The sequence below is a fragment of the Panthera pardus genome, unplaced genomic scaffold, assembly GCF_024362965.1.
Source record: "Panthera pardus isolate Hobbes unplaced genomic scaffold, ASM2436296v1 HiC_scaffold_8, whole genome shotgun sequence".
NCBI classification, from domain to species: Eukaryota; Metazoa; Chordata; class Mammalia; order Carnivora; family Felidae; genus Panthera; species Panthera pardus.
Genome location: NW_026527013.1, coordinates 20,137,516 through 20,151,148, shown reverse-complemented (window position 1 = coordinate 20,151,148; position 13,633 = coordinate 20,137,516). Strand labels below are relative to the sequence as shown.

Here is a 13,633-nt window from a genome sequence, read left to right as displayed (position 1 = left end):
TCTGGAAACACTAAGAAATATTTTTACATGAAAGATGTCTTTTGATATTGAAAAAGTATGGTTCAGGTTCCATTTCACCAATTTCTTTAATTTAGAAATGTAATTTAAAACGACATCCTCAAAATATCACTGTATTTTGACACATTAAAAATGGCTACTAAATAACAAATAAAAATTAAAAAACAGATTACCAGTTATATGTGTTTTTTTGGGGGGACTGAAATATATCTATTTACTGAAAGATATAGAAATGTTTGACACATTTCAAAATGAAATGGTTCCTTCTACATAGCTTGGACTGTGTTAATCCAAACTATCAAATAACCAGTTTAATTACTAATCCCTACATCTCAGAATTCAAGCCAGTTACCAAAGATGATCAAACAATAATCAGATCAGCTGTACACATGAGCACAGGACCTCTCTATTGGCTCTTAGTATGTGGAAGAAAGAAAACTTAAATACAGTTTATGGTATTGTCCAAGTAGTTCCAAGTAGGGGCCCTTTCTGACCGTGTTGTACATGGTACCCAGAACTCTGTGTGGTATTTATTTGAAGTGAATAAGTACGTAATGGTAATATTCAGTAAAAAAAAAACATTTTAAGTAAAATTATTGTCAGTCCCACATAATTTCAATGTCAAATTTCAATGTGAAAGCTATCACATTAAACATAAGTGTATGGTTAAACACAGTTAACACAGAGTTAGTAAACATACAGTCGTTAAGACTAAGTACCAAGTATGACTATCCAGGTTAAAATACTTACAAGTCCTGTAAAACCAAGATGGGAGGAGAGATTCCCACCATTCATCTGGTGAGCAGAATAAGAATTTAGATTTACTCATTGGAGCATATACACTCCAATCCTACTCGGGGTTCAGCATCTTAGACTCAGTTAATGATGTTCCATTTGAAACATGGAAAAGTCAACTCACTTTCCTGTGCCTGAACTGCCCTTTTTCTGTAGAGATAATGGGATTTACAAATATAAAACAAAGCCAGTGTATTCATACTTATGCTACAGAAGAAGCAGAAGAGCATAAATAAATGTAGAAAATCTAATGCCAATGAAAGCAGGGAAAACAGCACAAGTTCATTTTCTGAGTTGGTCACTCAAATATAATAAAAAAAAAAACATATTCATTTACTTATGTAACAAATCATTATGGAGGCCCTAGTATTTGCCAGGCACTTTGTGTGAATCACTGGGTATTGAATAATGAGTAAATTCACAGACATGTTCTCACACACTCATACACTCATAGCCACTGTTTATCATGAAAGTTAGCAAAATCCTCACAGTATTAGACATTCACATAAATATGAAACACCTCCTTCTTGATAAAATTCTTCCCGGACAGGAAGCTCTGAAATCTAACAAGGTCAGAAAAAAAACACAGGTTTTACAGAGAACAGCGTTGAACCATGAGTAATGTGCTGGTCTGTAATGTGGCTCTGAAGTGTGCTTATGTAATCCTGCAAAACTGCAGTTTGTATGGTTCTCTCTTCTTGATGTTGAGGTAAGCTAACAGGCTGGCATCGACCACAGCTTTGGCTGCATTTTTGTGCATTTACTCTCAAACTTTGTAGCACATATGCCAATCTTTAAAACTCCTTTAGCCCACTGGAGGAACTCAAGTCTTAAGTGAGAAAATAGGTTCCACCAAAATTATTACTTCATATAACTTAAAGTTAAACATGAAAATTCTGGCTAAGATGATCTTGTTCAAAAATTTCATGTGCTTTGTAAAAATTTCTCAAATCACTTCTTGGGATCTTAAAAAAAATCCAGGGCTATAGTGCAAAGGGAAGTATAGGAGTGGTATTTTTAGCAGCCTTGTGTCTTCCCATTGTGGCAGAATAAGAGCACATCATGAATGTTATGTGCATCTTTGATTTATAAAGTCAGAGTACAGCTTAGGCCTCTGGGCCAATATAGATAATTAAAATGCTGCGAAATGAAATTTTTGATTTACTGTAATTACATTGAAACATCATCATAATTAAGTTCATTTTTCAAGAGACAAGGACTGCACTCATGATATTCAAGGATAGCACATGCACAAAGCTCTGATGCCAAAGAACAAGGAATCAATTATTTCTTTTGCTGCTTTAACCAAATAATATCAGAGAGCCAGGATCCAGAAAGACCTCCTATAGTCACGGAGGCATTCTAGACAGATGTGTGTCTCATTTCTTACTAATTATTTCGGAAAAATGGCCCCAGAGGATCATCTCAGTGTTTAGACACTCTCACTTCAGAAGCTCTCCCCCAGTATTCTAACCTAAATCCAATGAACTGCAACTTGTACTTTTTCCCTTGTTCTTTCCTACTGAAGAAACAGTGTTGATTTTCCCAGACTAAACCACTGCACCTCCCTTAACTGCCTTCATAGGTCTGCTTTATCTGCTCTTTCTTCCCGTATTATCTCCTAAGGTTTAGGAGATTCAAAGATGGATTAAAAAAATCACTTTATCTTTACTAGTCTTATAAATCTTTCTGTATATCTGGAGCATTTTCACTAGAAGCTATCCCCGTGAAAGTGGCTTCTGATTCTGCAGTAACATTGAGATTTTGAAAGATAAAGTTGTGGTAAATGAACAAAAAAGGTAAACAAATCCAATTTTATCTTTCAGAGAAAGTCACATATCGGATCCTTAGATAAGTCCCACTTGTGTCTAAGAGGCACAATGTAAGCTCTGAGCTACCTGACTGTCACCTATCAACCATGCACCATACATAAGGGCAATGGCACTGTGAGACTATCACACCTCCTTTCATTAATGGGTCTTAATGTATCTCAGTATCACTGAAGCAGATTAAAGAATCCGTGAGAGTCAAAACTGGTTTAAAATTGTAACATAGTCTTGTTTTTTCCTTTAGCAAATAAATTAACTGAAATAAACAAAGCTAAACACTTAGTTTTTTAACTAAATAAAAAATATTTAGTATATCGGAATCATCCTGAAGAATTCATAAGGCAATGTGGTATTGTGAGACTGAGCACTTTCCATAAGCAGATTAATAAGACTTCTCTGAGCTGATGCCTATGGTCTTAGAGACCATCAATGACAGCATGGTTATTTGGAAAAAATGAAAGTATAGATAATAGCAGGAAAAGACCCTCCATTTGGTATGTGAGAGAGATGAACTACTTAGTTTGTCTCTCTTTCTATGCACTCTGCACTCACTAAAAAACTGCAAAGCTATAAATCTGGTGGATGCCTTTAGAGAAACTATACTTCTACATCAGAGAAATTCCCAGTGGCCTTAAATAATAAAAGTAAGAAAGACTTCTCTAAGGTTTTGTCTATTCTATTAAATAGCTTATAGAATCTACACTAGTAAAATGTATTTGATTATATTTCTTTAACAAAAAGTTCAATTAAAAATTGTGGCTGATTTCAGTTTTCTTTAAATATTTTTCATTAAAACCTGATAGAAACATAAATCAAGTCCTATTCTCCCCGGTGTGTGGAGAAGAATAAATGCTTGTTTCCAGGGTGACAATATCCACACAGGAGGCCCCTGGCTAGAGTCAACAGCAGTGAAGGGAAAGAGAATTTGCACATACTGTAAAAAGGGCACACATTCGTTCTATCTTCTCTGGGTTCCTTGGCCCACCATTCTTGTTCAGTCTCACCAGAAACCGCTCACTGAAATGTAGGAGAGAGAGACAGAGAAATGTAAGGGACCACATGCTCCAAAACAAATAAAAAGGGCATTTATAGAGAAACCCTAAACACTTACAGAACAGCTCATAGTGACAGGCAAGGCCAAAAGTACATGTCTAATGGCAGGACACTATTCTTCTTGCCAAGCAGCATGCACTGGACACTATAAACTACCTAACAGCTGTTGTTTATTTGCTGGTTGTGGCTCTTCTCTCCCTAAATGTGTGTGCTCCCTGAGGGGCAAAATGAAGATAGTATCTAGTATTTTTTTCCAAATACACCCAAAGCTCCAGTCATAACGCTAAGCCCATAACAAACACACACATTCTCTGATTGAACCATGGATCATAAAAATGTTCATCATACTAGAGCCAAAAGAACCTACGTTACCCAGTTTACGTCTTCCTATAAAACTCTTAAGAATAATTTTAGTACTAAAAAAAATGTTATAGGGACTTAACAAAAATTTGGGCAAAAAGTCAAAGAGAAATAATGTATTATACTAAAGTTACCATCAGAATTTAATGGGGTCATTAAAATATTTTATTCCCCAAACAACACAGTTATTCCTTAATTCCTGAAGGAAATTACTGGATTAAAAAACCTGAGACAGAGTGTTTGTGACATCTGGAGAGGTGTCTCTTCACTCTCTCACTGTAGCCTGCTCCTGCCCAGGCTCAGTTTCCCACCTCTTCATCCCAAGGCTCCCCACCAACTGCAACAGGAAAACTGAGCCATGGCAAAGACTAAGTATGTGATTCTAAAAGTAATTTATTTCTCCTGTGCCCACAGTCATGTACTCACTACATACATGTGGTATCAGTAAAAAGGTAAATATTAAAATATTGTACTAGAATTAATATCAACTTCATAGGTTGCTTACTTTGTTCATGTATTCATCTGTTCATTTAGTCAACAAAGTTGTTAAATTCTGTGTGCTAAACATGGGAATACAAATGGGAACAAGATGCATACAAGGTACTTTTTTTCATAGAGCTTGTGGTCCTGGTAGACAATTAAATATGCAGAAATGAAGCTGAGAAATTATTTGGGCCAGATGTAAACTTGAGATTTTTTTTCAGCCAGGGGATTGGATGGGAATAAGGAGAAGATGTACACAGAAGGAGAAGAAAAAAAAACGGCTTTGGTTGGAATCCTGAGGGACATTGATATTTAGGAAGCAGGCAAGAGAAATACAGCTAGCAAAGTAGACACATGGGGACAAACAGAAAAACAACAAAAATAAGGAGGATGGTGGGATGTTATGTCAGTCAAGGGAAGAAAATGTCCAAAAGAGGAGGGAGGGATCATTGAGGTCAAAGGCCACTGAGAATCAAATGAGAGAAGCACAAGAGTGTCCCTGATAGTTCAGAAAAGAGACTAGTGTGATTCTTGCAATAACTGTTTTAGTGGAATGGCAGAGAAAGAGCCCAGTGTGAGAAGTAAGAAGTGAGAAGGCAGAAACAGTGAGTCTAGACTACTCTTCAGTGAAAAACTATGAAAAGGTGGAAGTGATGAATTTATAGCTGAATGGGCATGTTGGGTTGAGGGAGGTCTTTATTAACATGTGTGTACACACACACACACACACACACACACACACACACACACACACAATTATCAATAAAGGCACCAAAATTCAGCAAAGGAGCATAGTAATTTCAACAAATCGTGCTTAACAATCCATATGAAAAAAACTAAACCGTGATCCTTGCCTACAAGGCAATTAACTTGAATGGATCATAGACCTAAATATAGGAGCTAAAACTATAAAACTGTAAGAAGAAAACACAGGACAAAAATGAAGACAAGTACATTTTTATATTTTACTCACATTTATTATTTCTATATTTAGCATTAAAGAAAAATATTTGTGATCTCAGATTATTAAGAAAATATCATGAATCACAACAAAATGATAAACTGTACTTTATCAAAATTAAAACCATCTTCTCTTAGAAAGACACTCTTAAGAAAGTGAAAAGACAAGCTATAGACTGAGAGAAAATATTTACAAACACTCATCTAAGAAAGGACTGTATGGAGAACACACTATTGAGTTCTGAGAGTTCTTTATAAGTAATAACTCAATTTAAAAATGAACAAAATATCTGAACAGATCTTCACCAAAGAACATACAGGGATAGCAAATAAGCTTACGAAAACATTAATCATTATAGAAATGAACATTAAAAGCACAGTGAGGTACCACTATACACCTATTAGAATGGCTAAAACTAAAGATTAGATATACCAAGGACTGGTGAGAATGTAGAGCAACTAGACCTCTCATAAACTATTGAGGGAAATACAAACTGGTACAGCCACTTTAGAAAATAGTCTGAGAGTTTCTTATAAAGTTAAACATATTACATGACACAACAATTCTACTTTTAGGTATTTACTCAGCAGAAATGAAAACTTATGTCCACACAAAGACCAAAAGTGAATATTTGTAGCAGCTTTATTCCTAATAGAAACTGTAAAGAACCCAAATGTCCAAAAGGAAATGATTGGACAATCCATATAATGGAATATCCACACAATGGTGGATTATATATATTATATTATATAAAATATATAAATATTTTTATTTATTAATAAAATATATAATTTTATATTAATAAAAATATACATTACTTCGCAATAAGAACTACTGAGATATATAATAATATGGATGAATCTCAAAAATGTATGCTAAGTGAAAGAAGCCAATCAATCACAAAAGACCATATACTGTATACCTTCACTTATAATCTAGAATAGGCAAAACTGTAAGGATGGAAACCAGATCAGGAGTTGCCAGGGTTGAGGAAGGAGGGCAGGGATTGACTGCAAAGGTGCATGAGGGAAATTTCTGGGGTGATGAAAGGTTCTACTTCTTGAATATGGTGGTGGTCTCACAGCTATAAATTTGTCAAAACTCACCAAAGGATGTATTAAAAAGAGTGAATTTTACTACATGCAAATTACAGTTCAACAACCTGACTTCAAAAAAAGATGGGATGCACCAAAGGACACTTACTTCTTTTTTTTTAATTGTTTTTTAATGTTTATTTATTTTGAAGGAGAGGGAGTCAGAGCACAAGCAGGGGAGGGGTAGAGAGAGAGAGGGAGACACAAAATCCGAAGCAGGCTCCAGGTACTGAGCTGTTAGCACAGAGCCCGACACAGGGCTCAAACTCATGAGCTGTGAGATCATGACCTGAGCTAAAGTCAGATGTTTAACTGACTGAGCCACCCAGGCACCCAAGATAACTTATATTAGGACAATGTTAGAAGAAGATGAGATACTGAAGACAGAGGAAAGACAGAAAATAATTAGCAAAGGAAAAAAAGGTTCCCACGTCCTAGAAGAACTGAGAGAATCAAGGAAAGAATGCAGGAGGAAACAATAGGTGTAGATACAAATAAGTTTGTAGTTTTAGTAATGGAAAGTTGAAGCTTATCAGAGAAACAGGAAACAAGCACATCAAAGTAACATTTTCCTGTTATTGTAGTTGATCTATCCTAACATGTGTATAATGCATTTAACAACCACCCAGTTAGCTCTTAACTTGATACAGGAGTATAAATGTATTTTTAGGAAGTTTATGTCTTTTCAAGAGAACGTATCATCACTTCTGCATCTTTGAAGGAACACCTGCAACGGCTATACTCTCACACTACCAATCTCTGTGAATCTCTCAAGGGCAGACGTCTATCAGGGAGGTTGCTGTTTGGAGCTGCTAGATACCCACAGAGAGGTGTGTCGTTTGGAGAGGCTACATCAAGCTCTGGTCCAAAGATAAAAGGGTATATAAAACAAATTCCTGAGTGGCAGGGTTGCTGGTCCTATCAGAATCCAAGAACTTATCTTTCTCCTCAACAGTGAGAGGAGGCCCGAGTTCTTATAGTGCCCACATGACCTTCAAATTTCCTAGAGCCTTTCATGCTTCTGGTTTCACCTAGCCTTCTTCACAATTTGTGAAAAAAAGAACTGTTTTTTTCATTTCATGGAGCTTTGGGAATACATCTAATTGTTTCCCGTTTTGCTAGCTTCTCGGGTATGATAAACAAATGATGCTTTCTTTTTTTAAAATTTTTTATTTAATTTACTTTTTAAATTTACATCAAAGTTAGTTAGCATACAGTGCAACAATGATTTCAGGAGTAGATTCCTTAATGCCCCTTACCCATTTAGCCCCCCAACCCCTCCCCCAACAACCCCTCCAGTAACCCTCTGTTTGTTCTCCATATTTAAGAGTCTCTTATGTCTTTGTCCCCTCCCTGTTTTTATATTTTTGCTTCCCTTCCCTTATGTTCATCTGCTTTGTATCTTTAAGTCCTCAAATGAGTGAAGTCATATGATATTTGTCTTTCTCTAATTTCACTTAGCCTAATACCCTCTAGTTCCATCCACGTAGTTGTGAATGGCAAGATTTCCAAATGATGCTTTCTATTAACATTCAAAGTATCTGAAGGCAAATATCTGTCCAATGTTTCCTGAAGTGGTCAAAAAAGTGGGAAATTCTGAATTAAATACAGTTAAACAGGTTTCTATCCTCTAGGACTTCTCAGAGGCTTAAAATGTTGTATGTTTTAAATACCAAGTGGGACAGGTGACATTTGACCCCACAAGCTGCTTTTGTGTAAGGCAAGGGAATCTGTACAAAGTTTGATAAATGCTGATCAAATCTATTTGCCAACCGGAGCTACAGATTTCCCAAAGGTATGAAAGGAACTGTGGCCAAAAGAGTAAAATTTATTCTTGAGGTTTTACAAACATCTTCTATAAGAGAGCAAAATATCAGTTTTTCCCTTAAATATGGGTGAGAAAACTCCAATTCTTTCAAAAGAAAAAAAGAGATGGTGTTAAATTCTTACTGTTTAATAAGCAACATTATAAGAGAGCTTCTCTGCATTTAGTTGTCTTTATGATGAGCTATGCATGAATAGTATATGAAGTTACATTAATTTCATAACTTCACATTATTGAGCAAGTTGCTACAAATGAATTCCATAATTTGAATCTGTGACAAGTCTACTAGTGTCTTAATTCTAACATCACTTGATTTTATGAAAATTCTAATTCACACATGCATACACATCTCTATGGGTGGTAATTTATGCATCCCTCAAAGCAAATGTTCGGTGACTGCCAATGATGTACCAGTCTATGCTGAAGCAGAAACGGTCTCTGATATTTAGGGAGAGTGTTTCCTGAAGACTCTGTTTTGGAAATATAAGCATGCTCCTCAAATAAGTTCAGAGGAATTCTCTCAACTCTTTCAACTAATCTTCATGTTTCCCATTTGGTCCTCTGTGGAGATGGATGGCAAATACTTAGCATCTTTCTCATGATAACCTCCCAGGTGCTTAAAAATGGACAAGTAGCCCCAAGGTGGTACTACACAGTACATTCCAACAGATTAAAAAACCTCTAGTATTTCCTCATAGATTCATTTTCCAATTTAGGTCACTTGGCTCATTTCTCAAGTTCTTCAAGTTTCCCCACTGCATTCTGAAGCACAACAACAGAAATGCATATAAAGTGGTTTCATAGAGGCAAATCACTACTGTGGTTTTCAAATATTTTAGCATCAGCTTTTCTCTTTACAATGAAACCTTACACTGTTCAATATACGAAAGATTTATAAAGAGAACTACTTTGGTTGAATCAGAGGTGGGCGGAAGCGGAACAGAGGGAGGAGTCCTCCCTACTTAGGCCTCTTTGCTAACCAATCACTACTTGTCCCTGAGATACTTCAGGGCTCCAAAGAATATTTTATAATTACTAGTACAACTCAAGGATTCTTTCCAGCCTTCTTCTCTCCTTTTCATTCTTTCAACAAGCATTCATAAACCTCTAGGATATTTCAGAAACTGAGTTGGATACTGGGAATAGAGAAATGAAATGGTCCTTCCCTATCCTCAAGGCTTTGAGTCTACTCGGAGATCCACATAAAGCCAAAATTACAACACAATGTGAAAATGTTATAGTTACTCAGACAGGGACTGCTGACAAGTTCTACTGGGATTAGGGTAGGCTGCCCAAAGGAGATACCGTAAAGGATTCTTGCAATATTGCCAGGCTTTCAGCTTTGGTAAGGGGTAGTTAGAGATGAAGAGAAGGAGATTTCAGGAGAGTGCTTCAAACGCAGACTCTCAGAGGTCTGAGGCAACTTGATGGTGGGAAGGCTCCAAGCATGAATTAGGAGGGCACTGGAAAGGTGGGGAGTGATCAAAGTGCTATGTAACACAGTGGACAAATCCACAGTGTGGACTTACATGTGGGGGTTCTCCAAACTTGGCTATCATCAGGAATAACTGGCAGTTTATTAAAATGAAGATTCCTGGACTCCATCCCAGGTCTTCTGGATCAGAATCTCCAGAGGAAAGGACTCAAAGAGGACTTCTGGAGAGAATCCAAGAATTTGTATTTTTTTTAAAGTCTCAGTTGTTAGGATTACCAAGTTTGGAAAACCTCATTATGGGCCTTATAGAGGACAGGAAAGTTCAACTATGAGAAATAATGTTGATCTCTTAAATCTTTAGAATGATCACTAGGGCCACAGTGTTGAAGGCAAGTTGGTAATATAGAAAATACTCGCAGGATAATTGGAGCAGCCCCATCAAGCTATGATGCTTTTTGGGAACAGAAGACAGAGAATGGATGTGAGATATAAGCTGACCACATGTAGCAGTTGATTGCATCTGGTAGTCAACCAGGGAAGATATAAAGTTCAGATGTGTACGCTGAATTTGAAGTCTCTGTGGGATATGTAGATGAACCAAAAACAGGCCGATAAAAAGCCCAAGTCTAAAGTTCAGGGAAAAGAGATGGGTGGAAGATGCAGCCCCAGGTCCTTATCACTTGCTGTCGCAGCAGCAACGGCAGCTAATGAGCATCTTTTATATACCAGACATTGTTTAAAGTGTTTCTTTTCTTGTCTTTTTTCTTGTGTTTAATCCTCATAATTGGTATTTCATCTCTGAAGAAACAGTCAGAGGGATAAAATTCCTAGCTTGAGATCAGAAAGTAGAGAGAGAATGGTCAAGTTGCAATTCTAATCTGCATCTGTTTGATTAGGCTCCCAGAGGTGCTACATGAAGAAAATCCAGCTAGCCCCATAATCCCTATTACCCACATGGGGCACCTGACCCTTTTGATTAGAAAATTTATGCCAAACTCTCATTCCAGCTCTGCTGGTGACACCTAGTCTATTTGAAGTTTATGGCATTCACATCCAGGAGACTGAGAGGTGATGGGAACCATGGTTTGCCTGATTTGGAACAAGTAGAGACTTAAATGACAAACAATCCCAGGAAACAGATTCTTTTCATTTTCTCTAAAAGCAAAAGAGACACATGAGTAAACGTGTTATCACATATTCTTGACCATTTATAATAGCATTTTTCTAATTGTGCAGCCCCTAAAGGGTCTTTAGAAATAACATACTTCTCGTGAAATTGGAACTAAATGGTAACTTAAGGATCAGTTATGTGGGAAGCTACAGTTGTTTTCACTCTAATGATTTATGCTCGCATGCCAGGATCGGGCTCTCAATGCTAACAATAAAGAGCATGTAGATGAATAAGTGGGGGTGCAGTGAGGGTGAGGCCCCGCTGACAGGACAGCACAATGCTAAATCAGTTCATCTTTGCCGTCTCCAACATTCAAGTCATAATACTCCTAAGAAAGGTGTACATACGTGTGGGGAAGTTGGGAGGCAAGAAGACCGACTCTGACTCTTATGTGTTTTGCTAATCTATGGGGCCTAAAGAAGTGCCACACTTTTATATTTCTCAGCTGAAGGTCAAGCAGTCTGGAGTGTCAGAGAAAAGTAATCATGCTAGCCCTTGATGCCAAATAAGCAATGTTAGAGCAGTGGCTGCTTCTCTGAGTTCAGGAACAGTTCTTTTGTCTGGTATAGACAAATGCACCCTTCATAGATAGGTCCTTTGTAACTTCCCAAGAGTAACCCAGACCTAGTAGTTCTGAAAGAAACTAGTAAATGAGTGAGAGCTGAAGAAAAAAAAAAAAAAACAGTTTGGCTAAGAACTCTTTCCTCAAGTATACAGAAAAAATGCTACCTTGTAATTTATCTTACTGTACTTAAATATGTGGTCAAGCATTACCACAGAAAAATAAAGCATTTAAGAGCAAATCACTGATAACATGACCTAATGTTTTCTTATTTATTTATTATAATGTTTTCCAATTTATTTACTATGCAAACGGGAAAGACTTAAATGCTCAGGTGTGCTTGCTCTCTAAGGCTTCATGTAAAAACACTGTCTTGGCAGGAATATAGAAAAATGACTGTCTTTTATGAAAGATCATACTCAACATAATCTAATCATGATTTCTTAATGCATATTCTACTAACTAGAAAAGGATAGCCTCAAAAATTCACTCTTTCACTAGTAGGATCTGATGGCAAGCAAAACAAACTTTGAACAAACATCCCTCTCTCCAGGAATTCAGTGCATAAGGCTTTCCAGTCCTCACAGTTACGTTTTGGAATTTCTACACAGCAAAATGGAAATGAAACAAACACACACCAAGGTTTTGAACAGGATGAGAGCAATTATCAACATGTATACTACACTTTAGAGTTAATCAGCATCTTCTCATACATTGCTTCATGCGATGAACGGGAACCTGGCAGGAGTACTCCAAATTTTCAATGGAAAGAGTTATCTTTCTGATCTTGTTCCCCTCCTCCCTCATTACGCTCATTTACATTGATAATCTTTTGTTCTGTGCTTTCCAGTTCTTTGTTCAGAATGTGAACATTTATGTCCTTTTAAGTTTCATTCCTTTACTCACTGCACATGTTTTTCTCTGTTTGGCATGATATAGAGTAGGAAGAATATATATTCACAGATGTAAGAAAAATACCATTTGCCCATGTTTTTTCATGGTCTGCTATACAACACACACACACACACACACACACACACACACACACACACTCTTACAGATTTGGCCTATTGTAACGACATGAGTCCTCTATGGATACCAGAATATACATTATTTATACTTATTAACTTGTTTGTGTCACTATTTCTGCTGCTATTTCTGTGTTTCAATGAGGTAAAGTTTTTCTGTTTAACATATTATATGTCAAGAGGGAATCCTGATGGGAAGAGCAGAGCTTATAGGAACCAAAATAAATACACACAGGAGAATCCTGATTGTTTTTTGAGTGGAAGCTAGAAGACTGAGTCAACTTGAAAGTCAAATGAATACTTAAATCTGTCAGATATTTTACTCGACATTTTCTAAGCTTTTAAAGAATAAGACTGAGAAAGCCCAGGAATAATCTCAAGAAACAAGAGCCAATAAAGATTTCCTAAGTACTAAAAATTTTAAAGTATTTAAAAATTCTAGAAGTCGGAGGGAAGATGGCGGCGTAGGAGGACGCTGGGCTCACCGGGCGTCCTGCTGATCACTTAGATTCCACCTACACCTGCCTAAATAACCCAGAAAACTGCCAGAGGATTAGCAGAACGGAGTCTCCAGAGCCAAGCGCAGACCAGAGGCACACGGGAGAGGGTAGGAAGGGTGGTGAGGCGGTGCGCGCTCCAGGGACTGGTAGGAGGGAGCCGGGGCGGAGGGGCGGCTTGCCGGCCAAGCAGAGCCCCCGAGTCTGGCAGGCAAAAGCGGAGGGGCCTAACGGACTGTGTTCTGACAGCAAGCACGACTTAGCGTCTGGGAGGTCATAAGTTAACAGCTCTGCTCAGAAAGCGGGAAGGCTGAAGGACAAAGGGAGGGAGAGCTGCTGAGCCCCCGGACGGCAGAGCTCAGCTTGGCGAGGAACAAAGGCGCTCGCCAGCGCCATCTCCCCCGCCCATCCCCCAGCCAAAATCCCAAAATGAACCAGTTCCTGCCAGGTAACTTGCTCGCTCTGCGCAAACACCCAACTCTGTGCTTCCGCGGAGCCAAACCTCTGGCAGCGGATCTGACT

The 13,633-nt window shown here is 37.7% G+C and overlaps 1 protein-coding gene across 14 annotated transcripts in view; it reads right to left on the bottom strand.

Annotated features, from left to right (window-relative positions):
* DOCK3 (dedicator of cytokinesis 3) overlaps positions 1–13,633 on the bottom strand; it is a 600,629-nt gene that overhangs the window by 134,668 nt on the left and 452,328 nt on the right. For all 14 annotated transcript variants that reach the window (XM_019416991.2, XM_019416982.2, XM_019416983.2 and 11 more), the window contains one exon: positions 3,578–3,659. In XM_019416991.2, coding sequence (XP_019272536.1) covers positions 3,578–3,659 — 82 coding nt within the window. The remainder of the gene's footprint in view (positions 1–3,577; positions 3,660–13,633) is intronic.